Below are 26,245 nucleotides of genomic sequence, written 5' to 3'. Positions count from 1 at the left end.
TATTTTCAAAATGTAAGAAAACATGGTACTCTGTTTAGAAGTCTGGAGAACTTTTAGCCGATTTATGAAGGAATAATTTTGACATTTAAACTGGCAAAACTAGTTACTCTTCTGACCAAAACATATTGTAGAGGATTGGGGTCTTCAACACTGTGTATCTTCGTTTCTATGTCTATACCACTCCATGCAAGCCTCCTGTACCCACTGTACACTTGCTTCTGAGTAGCTCTCTTTCTCACTTCTGCAATGCAGCACTGTGAACAGATACTCAGAAGAAGTATATTTGGCTAGGTTTTGAAACTGGGGCAGAACTGTATACAGAATTATTCAGAATTAATTAAAACTTGGTGATGTGTTAATACAGTCACATCAATTCAGGTCACCTTGGCACATGGACAGGCTTGCATTCACTTACATGTGAATATGTAGACATATCCTATAATTGCTTTGTGCTGAGCAGTTATCTCTGCAAGGTATGATTTGGTACTATATGGTAGTTTTTTTGGATAACGTTACTCCATTTAGGTTGGAACAGATATGGGAAGGCCAACTAGTCCAAACTCCACAGTCTGTCTAAAGTTGTGACTGTCGCCCACAAGTGTTTGTTTGAGACAGGCACCATTCATGCTGGGGCCTTTAGGTGCTGCTAAAGTAAAGATACAAGATACTTGGGCACGTATGCTTTACATGTGCTTCTATCAATGCTTCTCCTAACATTCTGAAATAGGACAATCATAAGTATCATGTTTAGCATTAGAAGGAAGTTAATTCACACCTTTGGTCCACTAGTCCAAACTCCTGATCAAAGCAGTGCCAATTAAGTCATGTGGCCCATGACCTTGTGCAGCTGAGTTTTGAGTATCTCCAAGGACAGAGATTCCATAGTCTTTCTGGGAGACCTGTTTCAGTGTTAGGCCACTCTCGTGGTAAAAATCTTTTTTCCATATATGTAACTGGAATTCTCTGTGTTACAGCTTGTGTCTTTTGCCTCTCATCCTATCCCTGTGCACTTCTAAGAGTCTGGCTCCATCTGGTTTACACCTTCCCGTTAGGTAATTGTTAACAGCAATAAGATCTCCCCTTAGCCTTCCTTTTTGACGGCTGAGCAAACCCTCTTTTCCCATCTTTTGCCTGTAGATCATGTGATCCAGTCCCCTAACCTGCTTGGTGGCCCTCCACTCACCTCATTCCAGTATGTTGATGTCTTTCATGAACTGGGAAGCCAAAAACCAGGACGATACTCCAGATACGCACCAGTGCTGAATAAAAGGGAATGACAGCCAGTCATCTTGTCAGAGACAGCAATCAGATTAATCAGGCATGATTTACCCATGAAAAATCCGTGCTGGCTGTTCCCAGTCACCTTTTTTTTCTTCATGTGTGGACATGTCTTCCAGAGGGAACTGGTCCATAATCTTTCTGGGGACTGAGGATAGACTCACTGGACTGTAGTCCCCTGGATCCTCCTTCTTGCACTTCCTCAAGATGGATGTGATGTTTGCCTTCTTCCAGTCATCAGGTGCCAGGGTTGCCATGACCTTTTGAAGATGATATAAAGCAACCTTCCAATGACATTCCTCAGTGAAAACTGGGGCAGAAAAGACATTGAATACCTTGGTCTTTTCCATGTCCCTGGTCACCCCTGCCCCAGTGAGCAGCAGACCCACATTTTTCTTATGTTTCCTTTTGCTGCCAATGTACTTACAAGAGCCCTCCTTCTTGCCCTTTACATTGCTGGGAAGTTTCAGCTCTGAGTTTTGGCTTTTGTAATTCCATTCTTGTATGCTCAGGAAATGTCTCTACATTCCACTTAAGTGCTCTATCCCCTCTTCTGTGTATTTCTTTTTTGTGTTTGAGCTCAGTCAGGAGATCCATGTTCAGCCAAGGCACTTGCTTGACTTGCTTTGCATTGTTATGGACTATTCCTGTGCTCTGAGGAGGCTCTCCTTTAAGACCAACTTGCTGTCCTTCAAACAGATATCAGCATGATTAAAACTCTTACAAGTACCAGGGCCTGCAATCATGAGGCATCTTCCAGCTTTCTGAAGAAAGGTTCATCTACCTCTTCTTTTTGCTAAGGTGGTCTGCAGCAGATGCCTACTATGTACATCACCTGTGTAGGCCTGTCCTCTAATCCATATCCATAACCAAACTATTCAGGTGAGAATGAACCTTCTAAGGTGATTGGAGTAGTATGTGTTGGGTTTTTTTACTTGCCTGTTGTGAACCAAACCATCATTCTACCCCAAGAAATATTTCGAAAAGGTTATGAAATGGGAAGGCAGGCATCCATGTAACACAAAACTAATAACAATCATCTACTTCATTTTTTTTAAAACTTCTAATAAAACTTAAATTTTTAAAATAATTTAAGGTTTTTTTGGCTGAAATCTCAGATATCTTCATTGAATTATCTCGGTCATTTTCTCCTCTGTGTCTTGCAATTTGTGGTCAGATATTATCTCCCATGAGAGGCTGTCCCGCTCCTAGTGAAAAGCAGTATATCTTGGGATACATACACTAATCAAGGAGAAATCAAACATGAAATATCACAACATATCAAATTACTTTGGTTGTTGACCACATCTGCAATTCCTGCTGAAATCCCTTGGAACTGTAGTTCCAAGAACCTGGAACCTGGCAGGTTCCAAGAACCTGGGACCTCTAGAACCTAGCATCTCCAAAGAAAACGGTTCTTCAAGTAATCTTTTCTTTGGTGAGAGTTGTAGGTTGTATTTTCCTGATGGTTTAAGGTGAGAATACTTGAGTATTCATTGAAATAGTAATTACTGACTTGAATAACTCCACTCTAGCTTGTCGCAAGTTTAAATGTGTATATGATAAGATTGATTCTCTGTGGGCTGAAGGCTCATGGGAGTGAAGGATGTTTAGTCCCAGATCTCTCTGCCTGCAGGAGAAGCAGCAGCTTTAGCAGCCTGTGCCTCTAAGAACAGGTGTTGCATCTCAGTTTCTCTATTTGAAGATTGATCTTTTTTATTTGAGCATTACTGACTTTGCCACAAAACTGCGGTTTACCCAGGAATGGGGGCTTCCATATTTCTATCTGCTGTTTCAAAGATTATTTGCTCATAATGCTTCCAAAACTTAACAGGCATTACACTAAACCATGTTTTATATGTTTAAAACTGTAACAAGTTTACATTTACTCAAGTCAAAAAAAGATAGTATTTTTTAATTTTATTTATTTTTAAATACTTATAACTTAAAATGCTTGGTAAAGAACACATAAAATGTATCTAATATATTGTGACAGGATCAACATTGGAGTCACAACTGGTGGCTGTGTAGTCACCAGTTGTGCATAAGACAGGTCCTCTATTCGGCTGGCAAACAAGGCACTAGCAGCAGTCTTACCCAACAAGTAGGAAAATATGTAAATTCCCACAGTAGCATCTGGTTCTTATACTCGGGGAGCAGTTCTCTCTTAAGCAAATTACCTTTCATAAACAGCGACTACAGTCCTGTAAAAGGCAACAGTCTTTCAAGCAGTGTGACTGCAATTCAGTCTTTCTCACAATAAGAGAGAGCTGAAAGTGTACTTTGTTTCTTAGACTCATCTTCCTTGTGGATAAATTGGTGTGAGACTTACTGTGGTCCAAAGCAGTTTGTCCTGTGGTCCAAAATCTTTTCCTGATCCATACAGATTTTTGTATCCCATTGTATGTATGGACAGCAATTTTGGAAAATGTTCGAGTGGCTAGGACTATGTTACAAGATAGTGAAAGACATTTTTTGACATGTGATATTGGAGTTCTAAATCAATGTTCCTATTCCATGTCATGAGAAACCCAAGAGCTTTTTAGTGAAGATGTTTCCTCATCATATTATGGGCAACAGTCTGTAATTCTCAACAGGAGTAACAAGTAATCTGAATTAGACTTCTGGACTGTCTCTCTCCCTTTCTGGTCCAGTGAATATTTAATTGTTTACACACAATGGAACAGCAAGAGAATTTGGGAGAGATTTTTCTTGCATAACATCTGGAAGTACTATAGTCTTTTTTCATGTTATTTTTGCTGTTCATATTTTGACCAGAGTTATTCTGTATTTGGTAAGAGATGAGAATTCCTGTGGAAAATTTCAGTTTTGACAAAGCAGTATTTTCTGGCCCAAATAACTCTTTGGTTGAAAAATTCCAAAGAATAGGCCACATTTCACAATAATGAATATGATGGATGTTCTTCATGCATGATAATGTCTGATCAGTTTAGGCTGGCATTATAATGCCGTTACAACATATTTAGGATAACAGAACAGATATCTGAAGGGAGACACCATCCTTGGAGACAGTCAAAAGCTATCTGGGCATGGTTCTGCACAACCAGCTCTAGGTGGCCCTGCTTGAGCAGGGGAGTTGGACCAGATGACCTTCAGAGGTCCCTTCTAACCTCAGCCATTCCATGATTCTGTGAAATATCCCATTCACTTCTGTTACTATGTTTGGAGCTAATTCCTATATAGTAGGTAGAGCAAGTTAATAATAATAATACATGAAGATATTAAACCCACATATAATCTGTTTGGGTTTGGTTTTTTGGTTTTGTTTTTTTTTTTTTTATTTAGAATAAACTATGCAATGAATTGTATTCCTTGTTCCCCACTCATTAGATTGTACTTACGCCTACTATAAATAAGGGAGTAGCAAGATCTCTTAAACTGTAGGAGAGATTAACATTTGGGTTACTTAAATTCAGTCAGATGTTCCCCTGGAGTGTATGTTCTGTTTGTTGCTCTGCTCGTGGATTGTAGGGAATTGGCTGTGATAGTCAAAGTTATTCTTTCCAAACCTACAACGACACTTTTGTACATAATGCGATAGAAGCTTTCTAAACACAGTGTGAAAATTATAATCATGTCAAAAACATGTAAAGAGGTATCCTACAGGGCCATTTCAGTGGACTAGATTTTCTTCTAGAGTTCACCTAAACCCCTATAAATATGAGGCGTAACAAAAGAGAGAATGATATATGTGCATTTCTACCCTTTAGTCTTGAATGATGTTATGTTATACAAACACTTAGAACATTGCATGTACTTTTGTGTTTATTTACTCGGGTTTCATCATTAAATACTGATGAACATGTAATATTCTGTACACATCATGAAAAGATGCTTACTGGGGAAAAATCTAAAGACAAAACCAAATTGATCTGGGCATTTGGGGCTAAGTGTGGGAGGACAAGGCAGAGTTCATCATGAAGAAAAGGAAATGGCAGTAATGTGAGGAGGATTGTTGAAGTCTTTGAACATCATATACCCCAAAGCTGGGACTAAGTGGTTTGAGACAGCAGAAATAGTTCAGTATTGGCAGGATGCAAGGATTTAGCAGAGAGGAAAAGGTGTATAAAAAAATGAGCTTTGTGATCCTCAGATTAGAGGTAAATAATAAAAAAGTTATAATAGGGAATGCCAGTCCATGAAAGATTGGCCAGTTCTGCTGATCAGCTGAATAATTGACTGTTGGATCTTTCAACTTCCTCTCAAAGATCCAGCTATAGGATCACCCAGTTGCCACACTGTGCTGGCAACTGACACTAGCAACTGGCTGACAGAGAATGTTAATCATGTTAAGATACATTTGCTTCCAGAATAGGCAAATATATGTGGTCTTTTGATAACAAATTACTTCTGAATAGTACACTTTTTCATGGAAAATTTTCTCATATTTCAAAATTAAATAAAATTAAATAATTTCACATTGGTCTCAGTGCTAAATAAAAAGCTGAATTTCAGTCTGAGTTGAAGGGAAATTCTGTCAGTTGCTTTCTGTTGTGGTTGAAAATTGAAAAATAAGTATATGTGACTACCAATGTGGGAAGAAATACAAAAGCTGTACAACTTTTTAAATCCAAAATACTTGGTCAGTTCAATATATGTTGTGATAAACCCCCTAAAAGCTGGTTGATTTTTGTATATAGCTATATTCTGTGTAATCATACGGACTTGTAGATGTTTCATTGATTTTGCTCTTGCTTATCATTCTCTTTATTATCAATTATGTCTTATCTGAATTGAATCATTAGCATGTAGACTCTCTCTTACTCGTTGTTTGTACAATATATAACCTAATTGTCCCCATTCTTCCTGGAGATCTTGAGATGCAAAAAATAAAATAAAATAAAAGTCCTGCCATTTTCTATACAGAGAAATTGTGCAGTCTCTGTCATTAGAGATTTTTCAGGACCCAACTGAATAGATTCTTGAGAAACCTGATTCGTCCTCAGAGCTGACCAAGCTTTGAGAGGACATTGCACTAGAGACCTCCTGAGATCCTTTCCAACCCAAAGTATCCTATGATCCCAGTCGTCTTAATTTTGACAATTGCACTGCCAGTATGAGGTGTGTTATGGTAGCATAGTACACCCATAGGAAGTATGTTGTTGTATGATACAGGAGCTCTTGAAAATCATCAGAAACTTGATTTGAAAAGAATAAATCTGTTTTTAAAGAATGGTTTATTGTACCATGTTAAATTTAAGATGTTACTCAAGAAGTTAATGCATATTGGAAGGGAATGTAAGTCTCTGAATAGGTTCTTAGGTAGGCAGAGGTCAAACCCACTTTTCTTTACTGGTATGAATAGGCTCATAGGGGTCTTGAGCTCTGAAACTTGTAGTTTCTCAAGACTGAGAGGAAATCCCCTGACTGATAAATTTGTTACTTATGTAATTATTTCTTCTGTATTTCATTTAATCTCACACCATTTGTATTTCTTTTTTTGTTTTCTTTCTGTGAAAGGTCAGTGTGAACCAATTACTCTGGAACTCTGTATGAACTTGCCTTACAACTACACTTATTACCCAAACTACCTGGGCCACAGGACACAGAAGGAAGCCTCTATCAGCTGGGAGTCTTCTCTTTTCCCAGCCTTGGTTCAGACCAACTGCTACAAGTACCTTATGTTTTTTGCCTGTACGATCTTAGTACCAAAATGTGACCCCCATACAAATCAACGGATCCCACCTTGCAGGTACTATACTATACTTCATTTAATTCTTGACTGACATTGTCTGTCATATTAGTCTTTCCCAGTTTTCTCTTTCCACTGAAAATACCAGAATTGGAATTCCATAGCAAAAGGTAGAGAACCATATTTTATAAGGTCATTAAATGCAGTTCATCACATGTGTGTGATTAGTATCTGAAGTATTCAAAACAAGGAGAGGAACAGCAGTTCAATAATTTTCAAAATGTATATATTGAATAGAATAGAATAGACTATTTCAGTTGAAAGGGACCTACAATGATCATCTAGTCCAACTGCCTGACCAATTCAGGGCTGACCAAAAGTTAAAGCATGTTATTAAGGGCATTGTCCAAATGCTTCTTAAACACTGACAGGCTTGGGGCATCGACCACCTCTCTAAGAAGCCTGTTCAGTGTTTGACCACCCTGTCTGTAAAGAAATGCTTCCTAATCTCCAGTCTAAACCTCCCCTGGTGCAGCTTTGAACCATTCCCATGCGTCCTATCTCTGGATACCCGGGAGAAGAGATCAGCACCTCTCTTTCCACTTCCCCTCCTCAGGAAGCTGTAAAGAGCAATGAGATCACCCCTCAGCCTCCTTTTCTCCAAACTAGACAAGCCCAAAGTCCTTAGCTGCTCCTCATAGGACATTCCTTCCAGCCCTTTCACCAGCTTTGTTGCCCTCCTCTGGACACATTCAAGGACCTCCACATCCTTCTTAAATTGTGAGGCCCAGAACTGTACACAGTACTCAAGGTGAGGCCACACCAACACTGAATACAGTGAATACAGTGGGATAATCGCCTCTTTTGACCAGCTGGTTGTGCTGTGTTTAGTGCACCCCAAGATGCAGTTTGCCCTCTTGGCTGCCAGGGCATGCTGCTGACTCCTGTTGAGCCTGCTGTCAACCAGCACCCCAGATCCCTTTCTGCAGGGCTGCTCTTCAGCCACTCCTCTCCCAGTTTATGCTTGTGCCTGGTGTTACTCCATCCTAGGTGAATGATCTGGCATTTGGACTTGTTAAATTTCATCCCATTTATCATAGTGCAATGTTCCAATCTATCTAGATCCCTCTGCAAGGCCTCTCGTCCCTCAAGAGGGTCAACAGCACCTCCCAGTTTGGTATCATTAGCAAACTTGCTAATGGTGCATTCAACTCAACTCAGTCCAGACCTTTGCTAAATGTATTGAAGAGAACTGGCCCTAGAATTGAACCCTGAGGAACACCACTGGTGACTGATCGCCAGCCCGATGTAGCCCCATTCACTACAACGCTTTGATCTCTGCCCCTCAGTCAGTTCTTCACCCAGCGCACTGTGAACCCACTCGTCCCACAGTTGGACAACATGTCCAGAAGGACGCTATGAGCGTTGTATGAAGCACTTTCCATTTCTGTGCGTTTGATTAGAATTGCACCACTATAAAGGGTATTTAAACATAGAATCAATTAATTAAATTCAGAACATTAGCATTTGTAATAGTTCTTTGCTTTAGTATATCACTTTATCTATGCAAAACTCTATCCAAATACTATTAACAAAACCTGAGATTTTAATGCATGCTTACCTTTCTAAATTAGAGGAGTGCCACATCATTCTGAATTACAGACTAACTTAGGCTTTCCACTTGTCAGATTAACTTTTCTACCATCCTCATCAATTAACATTACTGTACTTTTCAGGGTTATGCCTGTATCTGTTCAAAAGAGACTATGTTCTGTAAATCTTATGGCTTTGATAGCAGCAGTTGTTGCAGGTTAGGAGAGCTAATAAACTTGATCAGCAGGCAGAGCTCTTTGAGCCACTGGCTGCTAGAGCCTTCTCATACTGTATTTCTGTCTCTTTTATTGGGCCTATCCTGACAGTATTGATCAATTAACATCTACTGTATTGAAAGAAAGTGCATTGAAAATTGCAATACATGTCCTAAGATTTCCTACCGTGTGACATTGTTGACAAATAGATAACATTTCTTTGTCTAGTGATATGCTGCTTAGTCCCACTTAAGAGTCACAGGGAAATTTACTAAGATATCGGTTAATTCTTACATAGGGACCTAACAGGTAAGTTAGGAAATTGCACATGGGATAGCTGCAAAGTTACAGAATGGTTTGTGCAAGCTCTGTTTCAGGCTTGCTTGTTTGAAAATCAAGTCTTTCTTTTCTTTTTTTTTTTTTTTTTTTTTTTTTTTTTTAAGAAAGCAGTATAATAAATAAAAATTGAGCTAACTTATTCTAATGTAGAGGAACAAAAGTTAAATTATAGGCTCTTTGCTTCAGCAACTACATACCTAGCTAATGGATTTTAGGAAGTATCACAATACAGTTGAATAGTCTTCAAATTTAAGGTATTAAACAGATGAATAGGAACTCGTAGAAACCATAGAATAATTTAGTTTGAAGGAGACCTCTGGAACTCATCTGGTCCAACTTCCTGCTCAAAGCAGGGTAACAGCACATTTAGATCAGGTTGAATATTCAAACATAAAATTTTAAATCCTGGGATTCAAAGCTCTACTTTATAACTGTTTTCAGGTTTTGCTCTTGTGTAGATCACAAGTGGAGAGTGATTTTATGAGGAAGGGATACCTTGGAGGGTCCCACTGAGATGTGTAGTATTTGCTTTACAGTAAAGTTTTAGGAAGAATTTCAGACACAGATATAATGTAAAAATGTTTTAGAAATGAAAACACATATAGCCTCATACCAATAAACTCTTGAATTAAGTGATAAATTTAGGGCAGAAAAAAATTAAGTACATTTGATACATCAGTATAAATATAAATCTATTTAACTACAGTCTGAAGCTCCTAGAAGGCAGAATGTTATATTCTGAGCACAGAAACTGTGTTCTGAGAATCTGCTGCTGTGTTTGCAAAATAACTGCCCTCTTGTTCAAAGATATCAGTGGTTAGTTGAGCTTAACAGGACATATGTATTGCTTTACCTGAATATGAAATGGAGTTCAGCTAATGCAGTTTTTCAGTGTTAAGCTTTTCAAGTCAAAGTGCACTTTCCAACCATGAATTGAAAATTCATGTTACAGTTCTGCATCTATTATAAAATATACTTATCAGAGATGTATTAGATTTTTTAATACTGGTGCATAAAACATCTGTCCCTGCTTTGCAAGGCTTTTCATTGTCTTTCTGTTATTAGTTTGACTGTCCTGCTTTATTCTTTAACTATAAAGGTCTTCATGAAGTTTTGTTTGAAGTAAGGAACACAGGTGAAGAGGTTGTTTTGAAAGAACTGAACTTGCTGTTATTGAGGCCATTCATTGATCTATCAAGTATGTTTTCAAGTTCTGAAGAGTATTCTTCGTCTCTGATAAGGCATTGGTAATGGTAGTCCAGGTCTGGTGAAACAATCTTTGAAGCTAAGTGTGCCTGGGTTCCCACTGAAGACAAATGGACTTTCATAGGTGAAGAATATATGGAATAAGCTCAGAAATTCCTGTTTCCTTATAATTACAAACTATCTTTGCTATGAATTGATTCTGCAGGGTGCTGAGCAGCTTCTGGAGATTCTGGGTCCCACAACATTCCAATAAGTCTATCAGTGTCCCTTATTTTGGGACCAGTAAATGCCTTCCTAGTCACGTTACCCTATAATGACACGGAGATTACACTGTCTGTGTATTTAAGTAGTCTTCAGCTGACTTTGGTGGTATTTCAAAACTGTGACAGATGTGTATGAAGAATAATCCTGTTCAAATCTCGTGCCCTTTATGTGTTGGTATCAATTTAGACATCCCATTAGTGTATTTGAATTGAGAAAGTAAAGAGATATTTTAGTTAACTGCTAAATATGCTTAATGTTCTCAAAATGCTAGATTGAATTCCATTGCAGAAAATTACACATTTCTATGCTACATCTTTTTCTTTTTACCTTGTATTTCTTTCTTCTACCAGGAAGGGGAAGGTTTTTCTGCTTTGTGATGTGTACTCTTGTTAACTGTTAACTTGTTAGATTGATTCATAGACAGTACCACAGATGAGATTTGACTGAGAAGTAAATAAAGAAGTCTGTTACCAAGGTATTCTGATACCCCAGCTGTGAGACTCGGTATGGGAATGTGGGAAGGATTAAAAAAAAAAAATAAAAGTACTAATTGCTCTTCCAAATTTCCTAGCAGTATTGCAGTAGGCTTCCATATGTGCTGTGATGGGCACTACTTTGAAGATTATTTACAGTTTAATTCTTGCAGCACAGACTGACAACTAGATGGCTTGCAATAGCTTTTGGAAATGGTCAGCTTTGGCCAAAGATTTGAGTGCACAGAGAACACAGAACAGAAATGGCTTATATGTCTCAGCTAACAAAATCAAATTTTTAAAATTTATTCATCATATTGTTGTCGGTTTGGGGGTTTTGTCATTGGTAAATAAAAATTCTGGCATTCACAAAACCGAGGTTATAAAGTGCTGTGAGTCAGCCTTTTTGATATTGAGGAGGATCTAAAAGGAAAGAGAGTCTGTAACTGTAGCACAGTTGACCAATGTCAATCCATTCCTTCCAGCTGCTCAACTCAATGGTGAATCATTTGGTGTGGAAAAACATTGACTCTTCTTCATGCAATCCCCCAAAACAAAATCAAATTTGATAAGATTAATAATGTATTGTTTTCTTGAAAGAGCATAAAATAATTGATCCTAAATGGATCTGTTTGCTTGGTTTTGGTCACTGCATTTCTTGAAGCTTATCGCAGGAAAAAAAGTGGTCCATTGGTCAAAAGGTGAAAGGAAAATGAGTGGAATGAAATGTCTTCCACGAAAGGAGTGTCTGTTTGTAGAAGAAAGATCTGGAAAAATTAATCAAATTTAATAAAAGGCAAGTTAAAAGTGACATGGAGAAAACTGAAAAAAGTAGAAATGGGTGGGATCCTACTGTTGAATATTTTTCAACCTATAAGAACAAAGGAGAATTTTCTTTGAAACGATAGAAGAAAGTCCAAATGATTATAGGTTTAGTAAATATGATCTGAAAGGTGCAATTAAATGAGTTGCTGAGTCTAGAAACAAGAGAAGACTTGAGGAGACATCATAGCCTTCAAATAGGTAAAAGTGAGCTTCTGTGAGAAAACAAATTGTTCACAATGTTCACTGAGGTTAAACCAGGAAGCAATGGATTTAAAGTACATCAGGAGAGCTATAGGTCAGATACAAGGAAAATAATAGATATCTGTGTATGAGAATGAGGGATAAGGAAGTATACAAAATCTTGCTAACTGAAGAATTTTTAAGAACAGCTTAGACAAATACCTATTCAGCATGATGCATGTTTCTGTTTGGAGGAAGAGATGAAAAGGATGCTGAGGTTCCTAATCCCATACTGCCTACTTGATATTCCACAAAAATAAAAAAAACAAGAGAGGCAGTTGAAACAAACACAGATTCAAAATACCATGGATACAAGACAAGACTATTGTATTGAACAGCACATCAGCTATGATTCCAGGCAAAAGGAGTTGCTAGAAGTTTAAAATAATGCTTAAAACAATAGGGGATTTTTCTTTTATGCACTTTCTCTTTGTACTTTTGAAGCATTTGACATTGGGTATTTTGAGAGACAGGATATTAATCTAGATGGACTGAACTAATTTTGTGTGGCAAGTCCTGTCTTTCTGTGGTAAAAAACCAAATGCAGCCCGAGGACTATATTCATGCCTTTTTCCAGGTGTGATACAAGCTTCTGTTGCTCTAACTGACAAAACCCTCAAGACTAGGTTGATCTGTGCTTTGATTTTCCCAAAATTTTTAATTTTATAGAATTCCCTGGGGAGCTCTTTGTTCTTTTGTTTGCAGGTTGAAATATTTTGTCCTTCTGAAACCACATAGTTTCTGAGGTAGCATCATCAAAAGGGGTAGCATTTCACCAGTACAAAATGTATTTGGCTCTTTTTCCTGAAGGAGGGCAGTTACTGCTTCTTAAAAAAGGTTCTCTGCCATCCCTTTGAGAGGAGAGGATGTTTGTAAGTAGTTATATTTGGCTATTATGTTATAACTCAGGTAATAGTCTGCATAAAGTAACTTAAAATAATGTTTTAACACTAGCAACATATCTTTAGACACATATTTTTTTTCATGTAAAGAAATCTGATTAAGTGATTTTTCCTTGATCTTCGTCTTTAACTTTGGCTAGGATTATTAACTTCCAATAACTGGGAATTTCTAAGACTTTCACTCAGTTACTTTGTGCAATTCCACTTTGTCTCCTCAGGACATTATGTGTACAGTCTAAGGAACGCTGTGAGTCTGTGCTTGGGATTGTAGGTCTGCAGTGGCCAGAAGATACTGACTGCACTCAATTTCCAGATGAGAACTCAGACAATCAAACTTGTCTAACACCGGATGAAGATGTAGAAGGTAACTCCTATAAATTCATATAACAGGTAATTAAAGATTTAATTAGGTTCATAAAGTCACTGGTTTTTTTTCCCATACCTCCTCTCTAAATTATAATATTTAAGCTGTGGAAATGATTCCAAACTGGGTTTCAGGGAATTTGGACAGAGGAAGTTCTCATAAGAAAACTGTTGAAACGAAGGATCAATTACCTTCAATCTGTGAAAGGCAGTGTTTGAGATTTGTTGCTAACACCACATCTACTGCTTGCTTGTGTTTATACTTCACTTTTTTACCTATTTAGATGATACAATAATGCTTTTCTAACCAGGAGGCAGACTCTTGGCAATCTTAAAAAAGCTGAGCCCCACAACAGCTCTGAGGAAAATATTGTAATGTTAGTGTCTTTGCCAGCTATTGTTTGCTTTTGGTTTTTGTCTGGGGACAGTTTTGTAGAGAGTTGTGCCAAACCAGCTTCAGTAGCAACTGACAAATTTCAGTTTTTGAGTTCTGCCATAATACTAATCAGTGTGGGTGCGAACATGAACAAAAGAAAGAAAATGCCTTAAATGCTTCTAGATACTCTTCATATGTATGAAGAGAGAACCTGTGCAGCTTTTCCTTCTGCAGTGGTCATTGGATGTGAGATCTGTGGGGATTCTGACATGCCTTTTCTTTTTCTTGCCAAAATGCCAGTAAAGTAGCTGGGAAAACAGCGAGATGGCGTGTGCTACAGTGCCTGCAAAATGCCGATCATGTTCAGTTCTCACTCTTCTCCTCCTGCTCTCCTACATGGTGATGACAGTCTTTCCACAGCCTTGATCTTGCTCAAAGAAAGCAATGGGCAAAAGCTAGTTAGTCTATAGTTCTTTTAGTGAATATGTATTGCTGTGAATACAGTGAAGGAATCATGAAAAACCAGTGAAGCATATATAGCAGTTAGTACTATTTCTTCAAGCAAAGTTCATGTGCACATGTATCACTGTGAGGATGTTATAAAGATGTGTAATACCATAGTAATGAAATCCTCTGTCGTGGAACTCTTGAGAGACAAGGAGATAATTTTCTTCCACAGCAGTGGACTGATGGAAAGGAGTTATCCATTATTACACAGCAGTGTGTAGGAAAGGAAAAGTAAGATTTTGGCACAACAAGGTGAGTTCAAGAAAAATAATGTGATTTAATTTTCTCAGATATTGAATGTCTTTTAGTCTTCCTCCCTGGGTTATTGGACCATTTGGCTTTGAAATGTAACATAGAATAGTTATATTTTAAATATACTACTGCATATAGGACTAGCGTGTTCCATTTCTAGAGATAAATTCTGTTCGCTTATAAAAATTATAATTTAAAAGAATTCTCACTTTAATTAGAGGGACTCTGCCTAGTAAGCTGATTCACTGCTTATTGATCATCTTAGCACTGAAATAGATATTCCTGGAAAATCAATGAAAAAGGAGGGGGGTTTAGTATTCTTTTAGAAACAGTGTAATTAATTAAGGGGTCTTATCAGAGTTGTTTTGGGTTCACTTACTGCTAGAATTTTATGTTGATTCAATGCCAGATTTCTACTGACTACCAGTGTTGCTTAGAGAGTCTTCCCTGGGAAGTTTAAAATCTTATATAAATATTTCTGAAAAAAACACATATAACAAAAGAAATTATGCTTCTGAGAGCATTTTAAATGTTTATGATTACAAAACATAGGTGATTTTCCAACTTAAGCTATAATTGACAGAGTTATTACAAGGTGCTGAATTGCTTCATTTCTCTTCCAGTCAGTGCTGAATCCAAGAATACTGCTGGCCAAGACAGTATGCATTATAAACTTAAGTTATTTTCATAATGAGTTATTCTTAAGTGTTGGCAGTACAGTTCACATACCTTTTATCATTAGAATGTTATTTTCTAAGGCTCCCAAGTTCATTGATGATATTTTTGGTACAACTGTTTATTGAATCCTAAAATTTACCCAAGGAACTACATGGTATTCAATATCAGAGATTTTGCAGGAAGGAAAAAAAAAGGCAACATATGATGGAAGTTGTACATCAAAGTCAGTGACATGTACAGTGTGAAAAAATGGGTGGGTTTTTCAAACTATCTAAATAAAGCTTTCTCAAAATGGTGCTCTGTAAGATGAGGCAGAAGCAATGTAAGGGTTAATTCATGAACATTTATAGGTGATTTTATTAATTCAAATTAATTCAAATAGCCACACAATTGCCTATATATACATTTATCCTGGGGATCTCTTCTACTCATTTCAACACACCATATGTTCTATTTCTGCTTCACACAACACCACAGCAGTGAGAAAAGTAGCTAGAAAATCCCTGCCCACAATCTAAACATTGTATGCCAGTTATTTGGCAAAGCTTCGAAATTTGACAGAAGGTAGCATGTGAGGGAGAGGTCTGGAAAATATTGCTCTACCCCATTGACAGTGCCGTTGTTAAGAGTCTTGCCTACTACATAGTTGCAGTTTAATATCGCACAAGCTTTCTATTCCTGTCATTTACCCTTCCGAAACAGTCATAGTGATAAATAAGCAAGTACCATGTGATGATTAATCTTGCAGCTTATTGGGCCTTGTTTCTCCCTGCTCCTTGTCATTAACAGAATGCTCACCTAGTCACTTCAAGTGCCGTTCTGGGAGGTGTGTCCTGGCATCCAGAAGATGTGATGGTCAAGCTGACTGTGAGGATGATAGTGATGAGGACAGCTGTGGTAAATAAATTCGATGAGTTGGATCTTTTGAACGGAGAGTAACTGAAGCATTTGAAAATGAGTTTGGTTTTCCTTCAGTTATTTGAACCATAGTATGACAGCTCAGAGGATAAGCCCCTTTTTCTGTAAGAAAAATACGTTTGAAAGTGTGGTTTGTTTTGGTTGTTTTTTTCTAACACTACTAGCGGTAAAAATACTTTAGCAAGCATCCTTCTTGATTAATGTCAACACAATTTATTTGATCATTTAGATTCTGCTAACTGTATTCCAGGATGTTTGAGTATTCCTTTAGTAATCAAGATAAAAAATGCTGCAGATTTAATTCTTTTGATATTGCTGGAGGTTCTACTGAGCTAAAACATGACTTCCTGGCAGTTTAAATCTTGAATTCATAAATACAGTTTCAAATTTATACACAGTAATGTTCTCATTATGATGCATTGACAAAAGATCTGTGTTGCTGAAGTGGATTCTGTACTGCAAGGGTCAAGAATTACATGTTCTTTCAGATTGGTCAACCTCAAGCTGTAGGTACAAGGATAAAGTGGTAACCACAAAGTTTATTCTCCAGTATGTTTCTGAGTTTACTTACAGTAGAGGTGTGCTTGACTTTTAACTTAAGGGGATGTATTGAGCTTGAGAATAACCAACAAATCTCTTGGTCACTATTTATCTTTGTACGTGCTGGCAGGAGAATTTTGAGAAGGGGAAGGGAGTTTATGCTATTGCTTTATGTGACTAAGATGTAGCCTCCATGGAGTTCTGCATGCTGGCCTGGCATCCCTAGGGGCAAAAAGAATAATTATAAATCACTAAGGATTTAGAGAAGAGGTGTGAATATGAGTAAAAGATTGGAAAATATTCCAGCAGAGTAGAGCTAAGGTGCACAACCTGTTTTTTTTAACAGAGAGCAGGTTAAGATAGAATCACAGTTTGTGAGCAACAAAACTGTGGCAATAAAAGACTTTCTACTCAGCTGCACAAAAATAAAATAAGATCCAACACCTGAAAGCTGAAGCTAGGCTAAAATTCAAGCTTGACAGCTCTATAAAATGCTTCTTTTTTAAGATCAGGTTGTTTTAATGATTGGAGTAACCAAGGGGTTATTTTCACTAAGGCGCGATCTATTCTCAATCTCTGGGAGTTTTCAAATCACGCTTGTATTCTCTCTCCTCTTTCTGCCCCATTCCCCTCCCCCTGCAAAAAGAAAAAGAAGATATGCTCACTGAAACAGGATTTAATACTAGGTCATTCTCTTGTTTGGATTATAAAGGAAAGGCAGAGGTGATGATCACAGTGAGTTTGTCATCTCTTTACCTTTGAATCAATTGTCTCAATTGTCCTCCCTGCCAAATAGTCTTTCTTGCCACCTTTTCTTAACTCCTTAGAACACTAAATGCTATGCTTCTTTTGGGATAATTTTATTCTCCTAGACATTAACATATGAAATATTTCTTTAATATATAACATTCATTTTTTGAGTGGATCTTTCTCTGCCTCTGTAGTCTAGACAGAATGTCACTAGCAATCAGCAGAATTCTTATCAGTTTCTATAAATATGGAAGACTGTATCTGCTAGGAAATTACTGCTGTCAGAGTGACATTACATTGACCAGGGGTAATGCTGTTACTGAAGAACAGAAAGTCCTTGTAGAGCTTTAGAAGTAACTGTCTCTGACTCATTGATATTCCACGTGAGCAGGACAAAATCAAAACTTGATCGTCTTTCCACGTGTAAATGGCTAGCTCACGTTTTATTAGATTTATCCTTTGGAATTGGTTTTATACCATTAAATAACAGTCAGCATTTAAATTAAAAACCTTGTATTTGAAGTGGCTTAAATGACAGGCATGGAACAACTTCACAGTGCAGGGAGGAGAAGGCTGGAGAAGACTAGCTACAGCTTTTGGATGCTCAAGCTACTCTGGTCAAAAATGTAAGGTACAACAGTCCAAAGGGGCTAAGGTATACTCTGCCCATGCTGAGTAGAGCTGTATTCAGTACCCATTGTCTCCTCCTATTAGGAATCTCCATCATACTTTCACGTGATCTTCGTGAGAGGAAATCTCACTCATGCAATTGCAGCAAAATCCTAAGACTTTAGTGCCATTTAGACTAGGATTTGGGGAGAAAATTTGACCCAGATTTATGAATGTGAGACTTCTGAGTGCATTTCAGTGAAGTGTGAGGAAGGTAATTTCTGAAAATTATTATTATGATAGACATCAAGAGATTTTGTGGTATTAAATATGCTTGATTGTAATTGATCATATTAATTTACTTGCTGCTGAACAATGCCTCTGGCAGAGAGCGGAAGAGGGTCCTAGAAGAGTACTAAAGAAATTGAGGACATAATATTCAAAACGATTATTTTCCTTCACTATTTTCTGCAATCTGAGTTCTGACTGTAGTATTTTAGTTGAGAGAAAAATGTGGTGGTCTTAATGTTAATGACTTAGTAATATTGCATGGAGAATATACGTGTGAATAACAAATGGTAACTTGCTTCATATTTTGAAGAAGACTGAAGGTAAGATCATATGTGAATCCCTATCTCTTGTCAAAACATATGTTTGAGGTGGGGGTAATGTAAATATGGACAAGTTTTCCTACCTCCATTTTCACTTCCTTTTCATTGTCATTAAATTAAAAATGTATGTCACAAAATATTTAGAGAAGAAATATAAATATATCAAATGGTAGATGGCTTCTATCAACAAAACAGTATATTTGAACACAGAATTCAGTAAGTAAGTAGGGAATTTTTCCTAGGGAATTGTCTCAAAGATACATTTTGGAGAGTCATGGTACACTTCACAGTGTAACACTATAAAGTGTGATAAAGGGGAAAAGCAAACATCTATTCAATTAATTGTAAACACTCTGCTAAAAAATTGCAAGGTTCATAAATTATATTTTTTACGCTTTTTTATTTTATTTTCATATCAAGTTCCTAACATGACTGACATACTCTGCTCTTTATTAGAGTAAAGGTTTTGTTTGGTTTCAGTTAATTTTTTGTTAATAGTTATCACAAGTATTATCAAGAAGGAGACGTGGAAAATGGTGATACCCAAGCAAGTTCTTTGATCATGTGGAATTTGTTTCACAGGTTCAAGGCTATTTATTTCTCTATGCTGTAACATTTATTTACATGGCTTTTTGAATCTAAACAAAATCAAGCACTCCACACATCAAGTTACAGTTAAAACATGAGTAGATTTTTCCAGTAATCATACAAGATAGTAGTGATTCTTTGGTTCATGTTTGTAAAATACTTACTTCTGAAATAACACGTTTTGGAAAGAACATACCTGCTTAGTAACTGACTGCTGATATGCTGCTGTAGTCTCAGGTCCAGGCAAACAGAGGTGCTGCTTCAAATGCAATTTGTGAGCTTATACCTCAACTATTAGTGTGTGGGGACATCAGCGCTGTCACCTGAGTATGAGCTTGATTAAAATGAAAATTAGGATTATCATCTATAGGACAAACAAGGCAATCAAATCATCTGTTTTAGTCAGGCGAACACATTGTTTTTATGGCTTCCTATAAAACCAGAATGTCAGATGTGCATGACATTAGTATGTCAAAGTATTTAAACTGGTATCGGGGTGAAGTGCTTTATTAGTTGATGGAAATAAATAATGAAATAAAACAAGAGAAAACACTTTTCTAAAATGCACCTTGGGCCATTCTTAATTTTCTCTAGCTGACTAACAGGAATTTTACTGTCAAAGCACTATGACACAATTTTATAAGTATTCCTCTTGAAATCAGAGTCTAGTTAGCAGGACTTCAAAGAGACAATAATGCAGTGCGTTCCCTGCATATTAATGAACCCTCTTGAAGATTCATACAGCCATTGGGTCTTCCTAATCTTTTTGAACTGGTTTGGTCTCAGATTATGGTACCAGGAAAACTGTTTGTGGTCAATACTTAACAGCATCTCTCTACCTTTCATTGTGATCTGCATTAGATTGTGTAGCAGCACTGCCAGAAAGAATTACATATTTCTACACTGTTTCATGGAGATTCCATGCTGTCATAGGATTTGCTTTTGAAAGACCAAAGGTCTGTGTGGTATGCTTTTAAAGGAAACTCTACAGACTTCAGGATTAGAAAAGTTTATATATTACTAGTAAATGTATTTCAAGAGTAGTGTTATATGGGTTTTGAGCTAATTGAGCTAATGCCTAAACCATTACTTATAGATATATGTAGCATAATATAGATTATTATTTAAAAAGCACTGAAGTATTATGAAGTGTTATATGTTTTATACCCATTTATCAAGTGTGCACTGTGACAACCTTATTTGCATTCCTTTGTTAGTAACTATTCTTGGTACCTTTTAAAATTAATATTGCAAGTGCGAATATTTGAGGTGTTTCGGGATTGTTAAGGAAGAAGAAAACAGTTGATTTGATATTGCATGCAGGTGTTTCAAAACTGTGCTTCTCTGCCTCCAGGTTGTAGAGAAAGGGGTCTTTGGGAGTGCCCTTTGAAGAAGCTGTGCATCAAACACACTATGATCTGTGATGGTTTTCCAGACTGCCCTGACATGATGGATGAAAAGAACTGCTGTAAGGGCTTATGCAATTTGTTAGTCCCATCAAGGGCTGATCACATTTTGGGGATCTTGGGGTGCAACATAAATGAAAGTAAAAAGGTTTTCTACAGACAGAAAGGCTTAGTCATTCCCTCAGTTTTCTTTTCAGTTTTTATATGGCACCAATTTATCTGTTTCCTCATCTTGTGTCCTCTGTTGTTCACATCCTTGGATCCTTGCTGTCTCCTTGGTCACTCCAGCCCTCTCTCTTTTTTCCTGTCTCTCCCTCCTCCTTCTTGTGTCTTCGTGCTTCTTTTCTTTATTCCTTATGGCTTCTTGACTCCTTTTCCCAACTTTTCTCAACTTCATTCCATATAGGTATAGCTGCTCACTGCTTTTTTTTTTTTTTCTTGATTTCCACGCAATTTTCTTTCTGATCTGTTCTTCAGTAAATTTCGTATGTCTCACTGCTTTATTTGATTTCTCTTCTGCTTGACATTTCTTAGATTCTGTCTCCCCACTTGGCTCCACAGGCTTCTTCTACAATCCAAACTGTGATAAGTATCAGAGATACAAAACTTGGTATGGTACACTGACAGTATGGACATACTGTCCATGCGCACAGTGTAAGACAGCTCACAGTGCTGACAGTGTGCAATGGCCCCCTGGTCCCCTGTGGGAGCTGCCCTGTGTTCTGTTTCCACTACCCAGCTGACTAGTGGGATGGGAAGAGGTGGAAGACCTGGGAATGGCCGCTGCTTTGCAGGCTCCTACCCTGCCTGCGAACCTGGGAGTCGGTGCTGTGAGATGTTAGCTTCACTTTCATGAATATATTAGTGGTATTCTGAATTCTCCTGGGGACATGCCTACACACCAGGTTTTCTCAAGACAAGGAACTAGAAAAGACATACTGGGTGACACTCAGCCTGCACAAGAAAGAAGAGATGCTTGGTAAACTTGCTTGAAAGCTGAAATTTTAGTTCTCTGGGCAATCCTGTTTTTTCAGCATGTTTGCTGGGACTGTAGGGTATAATTTTACAATTTAAAAAAAGTTGCTCCTGAGTCTCTGGAGTTCTGTTGGCAGGGACAGTATGGTAGGTACATCTTATGTGCTATGTGGAGCATATGAATATATTTGCAAAAATGATTGGCAGCCTGCATATATCTCTAGATCTAACTTTGTTTCTTTTGGGGAAGAGGCAGCTCACAGACTGCTTGTTAATCTGTTTTTCATTCTGAAGATTATACCATTTGACTTCCAAGCCGTCTGTATGCTGTAATCTAAAAAAAGGAAGGTGGTATTAAAGTGATTTGCTCATGATCACACATTAAGATAAGAGCAGAGCAAAGATTCTCTGAGGGCTTAGGTTAGGGTAGTCTATAATTATCAGACTGTATTTCCTCTCTGCTTTTGTGTCAGGGCTTGAATATTCCAAAATGGCAGCCAAGTTTCCTCAGCTGAGGGCTTCCAGCTTTTAAAATATGCTCTCTCTGGAAGGCAGAGTTAGAGAGCTTTTTCTAGTTTTGCACGCTTTATTCCAGGGACAGAAGGATCACTTATGTCAGAGTAGGCAGCACTGCCTGCTCTATCTGTATGGTTTTCACTGTGGAGTATATGTTTTGCACTAGTGTTGCACATTTGTATGGCAGTATAGATGCTAGACAACAGCTAGATGTAGGCAACTGAACGCAGCTTCCTTCCACGCATTCTCTCTCTCCACCCTCCCCCAGCTCTCAAAATTCCCTAATGAAGAGGTTTATAGAAGCTGGAAGAGAATTGTGTTAGCGAGGAGGGTACTGTAATGCTACACACCTGCCTTTTGGGAGGGGGTTTGTTATGGTGGGAGGAAGCCTACAAGTCACTTGCCAATAGAAGCTCTTGTGGTTCCTGCACTGGACAGAGATTCGGGAAATCCCTACCTAATGCTCCCAGCTGGCAACGAACTGTGAACTGGAGCATGTCTACCTGTACCTTAGTTCCCCATCTCTAAAGTGGAGATAAAAATAATTCCATGATTTTAAATAGCAAAGGAGGATCCAAAAGTTAATGTAGAATTGCTGTGGATGAAAGGAAATACATATGCATTACAGTAAAATAATTTTTTCAAAGAACATGAAGAAATAAACAGATTTGGATCAGTCTCCTAAAAAGCATGGAACACAGTATTTTCACTTAAAGCTTCTGAGGCACTTAGACAGGTTTCCTATGACAAGACTAGAAATGATACTAAGTAATCACAGATCTTGCCATTTCCAGACACCCTTCCTTCCCTTTGAGTTGCGATGCCCTCTGCCACTGCCTGGCAGCAACCACCTTCTGCCTGAGTGACGTCCATCCTGAATTTTCTTGCAAAACTGTCTCACTTTCTTGCTCGCTCCATAAATCTGCTCTGTGCCTACCTTCACCCTCCTTCTCATTTTTTTTAGTTTCAGTGTGAACTTCACATTGACCATTTCTTTCTCCGAGTGAAACATGGTTTTGTCCTTGCAGCATTTTGTGAAGAGAGTGAACTTGAATGTGCCAACCATGAATGTGTGCCACGTGAGCTCTGGTGTGATGGGCAAGCAGACTGCAGTGACAGCTCAGATGAATGGGACTGTGGTAAGTTTACACCATGGTGCCCTCTGCCTGGAAGTGATGTTTGGGTGATGACAGTAATCACTGGTGATTTGATTTAGAATACAATTGCAGTGGTGGAGACGTGCTCCCTTTATTACCAAAGGGAGACTGGGTTGAGGTTGGGAAAGCATGCAAGAAAGCGGGCAAAAGAGAAAGGAAAGGCTCAGTGTGAAGTGTCACGGCGCAAAGATAAAAGTGACATGGCAGGGAACTTCTAAAATGTGTAGATGGTGTGTAAAATCTGGAAAGCATTGTGGATAGAAGAGAGAGTAGGAAGACATTCAGGTGTAGAATTTATTTGGGCAAAACTTCTAAGCCCTGATTCTGTACTTGTGAAAATCAGTGTGAAATTCCCACTGACTGCAATGGTGCAGGTTCAGAGCTTTTCAGAAGAAAATAGTCCTACTAGGCCCCTTTGCGCTGGCTGAAGACCTGCAGAATGATGTAACCTGCTATTGCTATCTATGTTCCGATTAGGCCTCATGCTTTTATGTGTTGTTAAAGTAAAACTCTAAGTATTATTCTTTAAATAAAAATGAAGGTGGATTTAAAAAAAATTGCACTGAAAAGAAGCAGGTTGGAAAGCAGTAGTATGTCCTCTGAGATTTCACTGAGTTAACATGTATTTCTGTACATGACAGTAGTTTATATTACTAAGTTTTGAGATGCTTTGTATGTAATTTTAAATACAGAAAAAAGGTGTACTGTGGCTTACAGAAGCAAATATTTTGTATTCATATTGAAGTAGATTGTATTTAACACTGTATGAACATTAATAAACAACAGCATTTAATAAAACCTATGCAACAGAGAACTGTTCCAGAAATGCATATTTGAAAAGGAGTAATCTAGGATTAATACATACCTTTCTCACGGGGAGAGAAGCAAAAGCACATTCAGCATATAGGAAAAATGCATAATGCTTGGCTATGTTAAGATTAGTACTATCAAAGCAAAAGTCAGAGGAACAGTTTAACTAAAGCCGGTATGTATTTGGGGAGGAAATGCACACAACCCAACATATTTTAAGGGATCCTAGAAAGGGAGGGATGTAAATTTCCATTTTGGGCCATTTTGAGAAGCTTTTTGTGTGTGATAAAAGCAGTTCACACACATGTATACGTGGATTAAGAGAGAATCAATGGTCATGATCTTTCTTGTAAACAGTAGTTGTTTTTTCTTTCTCTAATTACACCCACATATTGTTATGACGGGAACAGTGCATATTACTGAGAGTCAAATGATGGCATCGCTCTTATGTCAAGCAGCATTCATCCCACAAATTACTTTAGTGAGACTATTTGTGGGTCAGAACATCATTTAACAAGATTAAGGCTATCAGAAACCCATGTGAGCCTGTGCTGGTGAGTCATGAGTATTCTGGTGTATTCTAATCCTCAAGATGCCTTTGTTGTTTAGTGTCTCATGCTGTTCAATGTTAGCAAGGTTCTGATAACCATGGTTGCCTTGGTTTTAAATTACATAGCTAAGGAAAGTACATATATAGCTATTGAGCATATAAAATCAGCAAAAGTGGTAAGTTGTTCTTCTTTTTCTTTGCAGTTACCCTGTCTAAAAACATGAGTTCCTTGACGTTCCTGACCATTCACAGGTCGGCTGCTGATAACCATGTTTGTGCTGATGAGTGGCAAGAAAATTTAAGCCAACTGGCCTGCAATCAGATGGGTTTAGGGTAAGGTCAGTAGTTTGTAGCATTGATGAATTTCGTAGGACGATTGGAGTGCTGGAGTTAGATGTGAATGATCATTGATTACTGCAGTGTTAGAGCTAGTGTGGAAATGGTTCATAGAGAAAAGAGGTAATGAAATTTTGTGAACTATGGCAGGAGCAAAAGCTCACTAAAATATAGGCACTTTCACCACTTTATAAACATTACGTGATTGTTATTAAAGAGTGTGTTGAAAAGTTAATGATGCCTTGCCAACCCTCAATATTTGAACTTGCAGTTATTGCTGAGGCTTAGAATTGTTTGGCAATGTGATACTCTCTGTCTTCCTAAAGAATTAAAGCAGGCTTGTCTTAGGAAACACAGGAAAATTTCTCTGCATTTATTTGCACTCTGCGGTAAGTACTGTGAACGAGGCAAGCAGATATATTTAACTTGGCTATCTCTGAACAATGAATTGTTAAAGACAGAGCTTTCTCTGTGGGACTCAGAAAAAAAAAAAATAGCCTCTATGCATATTTCTCATTGCATGCACATTAAAGTAATAGCTGCTTTATGGAATACTTGATGCAAAATATAACTGTTGGATAAAAACCAAGTTCATCTGCTGTAATATCCAAAGCTGTCTTGTACTAGGAAAAGACAACCCTGATGGTATAGAAGGATATCTCTTGTCAGTGTCTGATCCCCAGACTGGATTAAGAAGTGTCTTTTCTGTCTGCCTTTTACCACTACATATACTGACATGCAATCTCGTTCTTTGTACCTTTCTCAAAAACCACATGAGGATAAAGACCCTGGGTTACAGTGTCTGCACTTAACCTACTCTGTATTGCCTTGCACTGCATGGATGCTTGACATCAGTTCTAACATATGCCCTGAATCCAAGACCACCTGTACTGTATGGACTGCCTGCCATTCTCACACACAACAATTCTGTACTCTTCTAGCTAGTTTAGTATATCTAAATAATACTGACATTATCTTTATGCTTTAACTTTATATAACATCCTAATAAGCTTAAACTCCTTTGATACCTTCAAAAATAAAGTTGCTTTTACAACTACTTTATTGTCTAAGAACAAAGGGGTGGTCCTAACACTAAGAATAATTTTCTTCTTAATATTTCAGTCTCATAGTCCTAACATAAGATTTGCTTAACTTTCCTATGACGCTTGCTGCTAGGAAAATGAAAAGGTATTAAGTTATCACAAAACCTCTGATTCCTTCCTTTTTTCAGAGGTGTGCTAGACTAAAATTAGCATGAGTAGAAACTTACACCTTCCTGCTTCTTCACTGAGGCTTGCTAACAGATGTTATCAAT

The 26,245-nt window shown here is 37.8% G+C and overlaps 1 protein-coding gene across 2 annotated transcripts in view; it reads left to right on the top strand.

The window, feature by feature from the left end:
• Positions 1-26,245, top strand: part of CORIN (corin, serine peptidase) — a 170,494-nt gene that overhangs the window by 119,066 nt on the left and 25,183 nt on the right. For both annotated transcript variants that reach the window (XM_030011931.2, XM_030011921.2), the window contains 6 exons: positions 6,760-6,991; positions 13,207-13,352; positions 15,954-16,061; positions 20,535-20,648; positions 23,106-23,216; positions 24,798-24,927. In XM_030011931.2, coding sequence (XP_029867791.1) covers positions 6,760-6,991; positions 13,207-13,352; positions 15,954-16,061; positions 20,535-20,648; positions 23,106-23,216; positions 24,798-24,927 — 841 coding nt within the window. The remainder of the gene's footprint in view (positions 1-6,759; positions 6,992-13,206; positions 13,353-15,953; positions 16,062-20,534; positions 20,649-23,105; positions 23,217-24,797; positions 24,928-26,245) is intronic.

The sequence above is a fragment of the Aquila chrysaetos genome, chromosome 1, assembly GCF_900496995.4.
Source record: "Aquila chrysaetos chrysaetos chromosome 1, bAquChr1.4, whole genome shotgun sequence".
NCBI lineage: Eukaryota > Metazoa > Chordata > Aves > Accipitriformes > Accipitridae > Aquila > Aquila chrysaetos.
The sequence above is the reverse complement of the archived record's forward strand: the minus strand, read 5'-3'. Positions and strand labels throughout refer to the sequence as shown.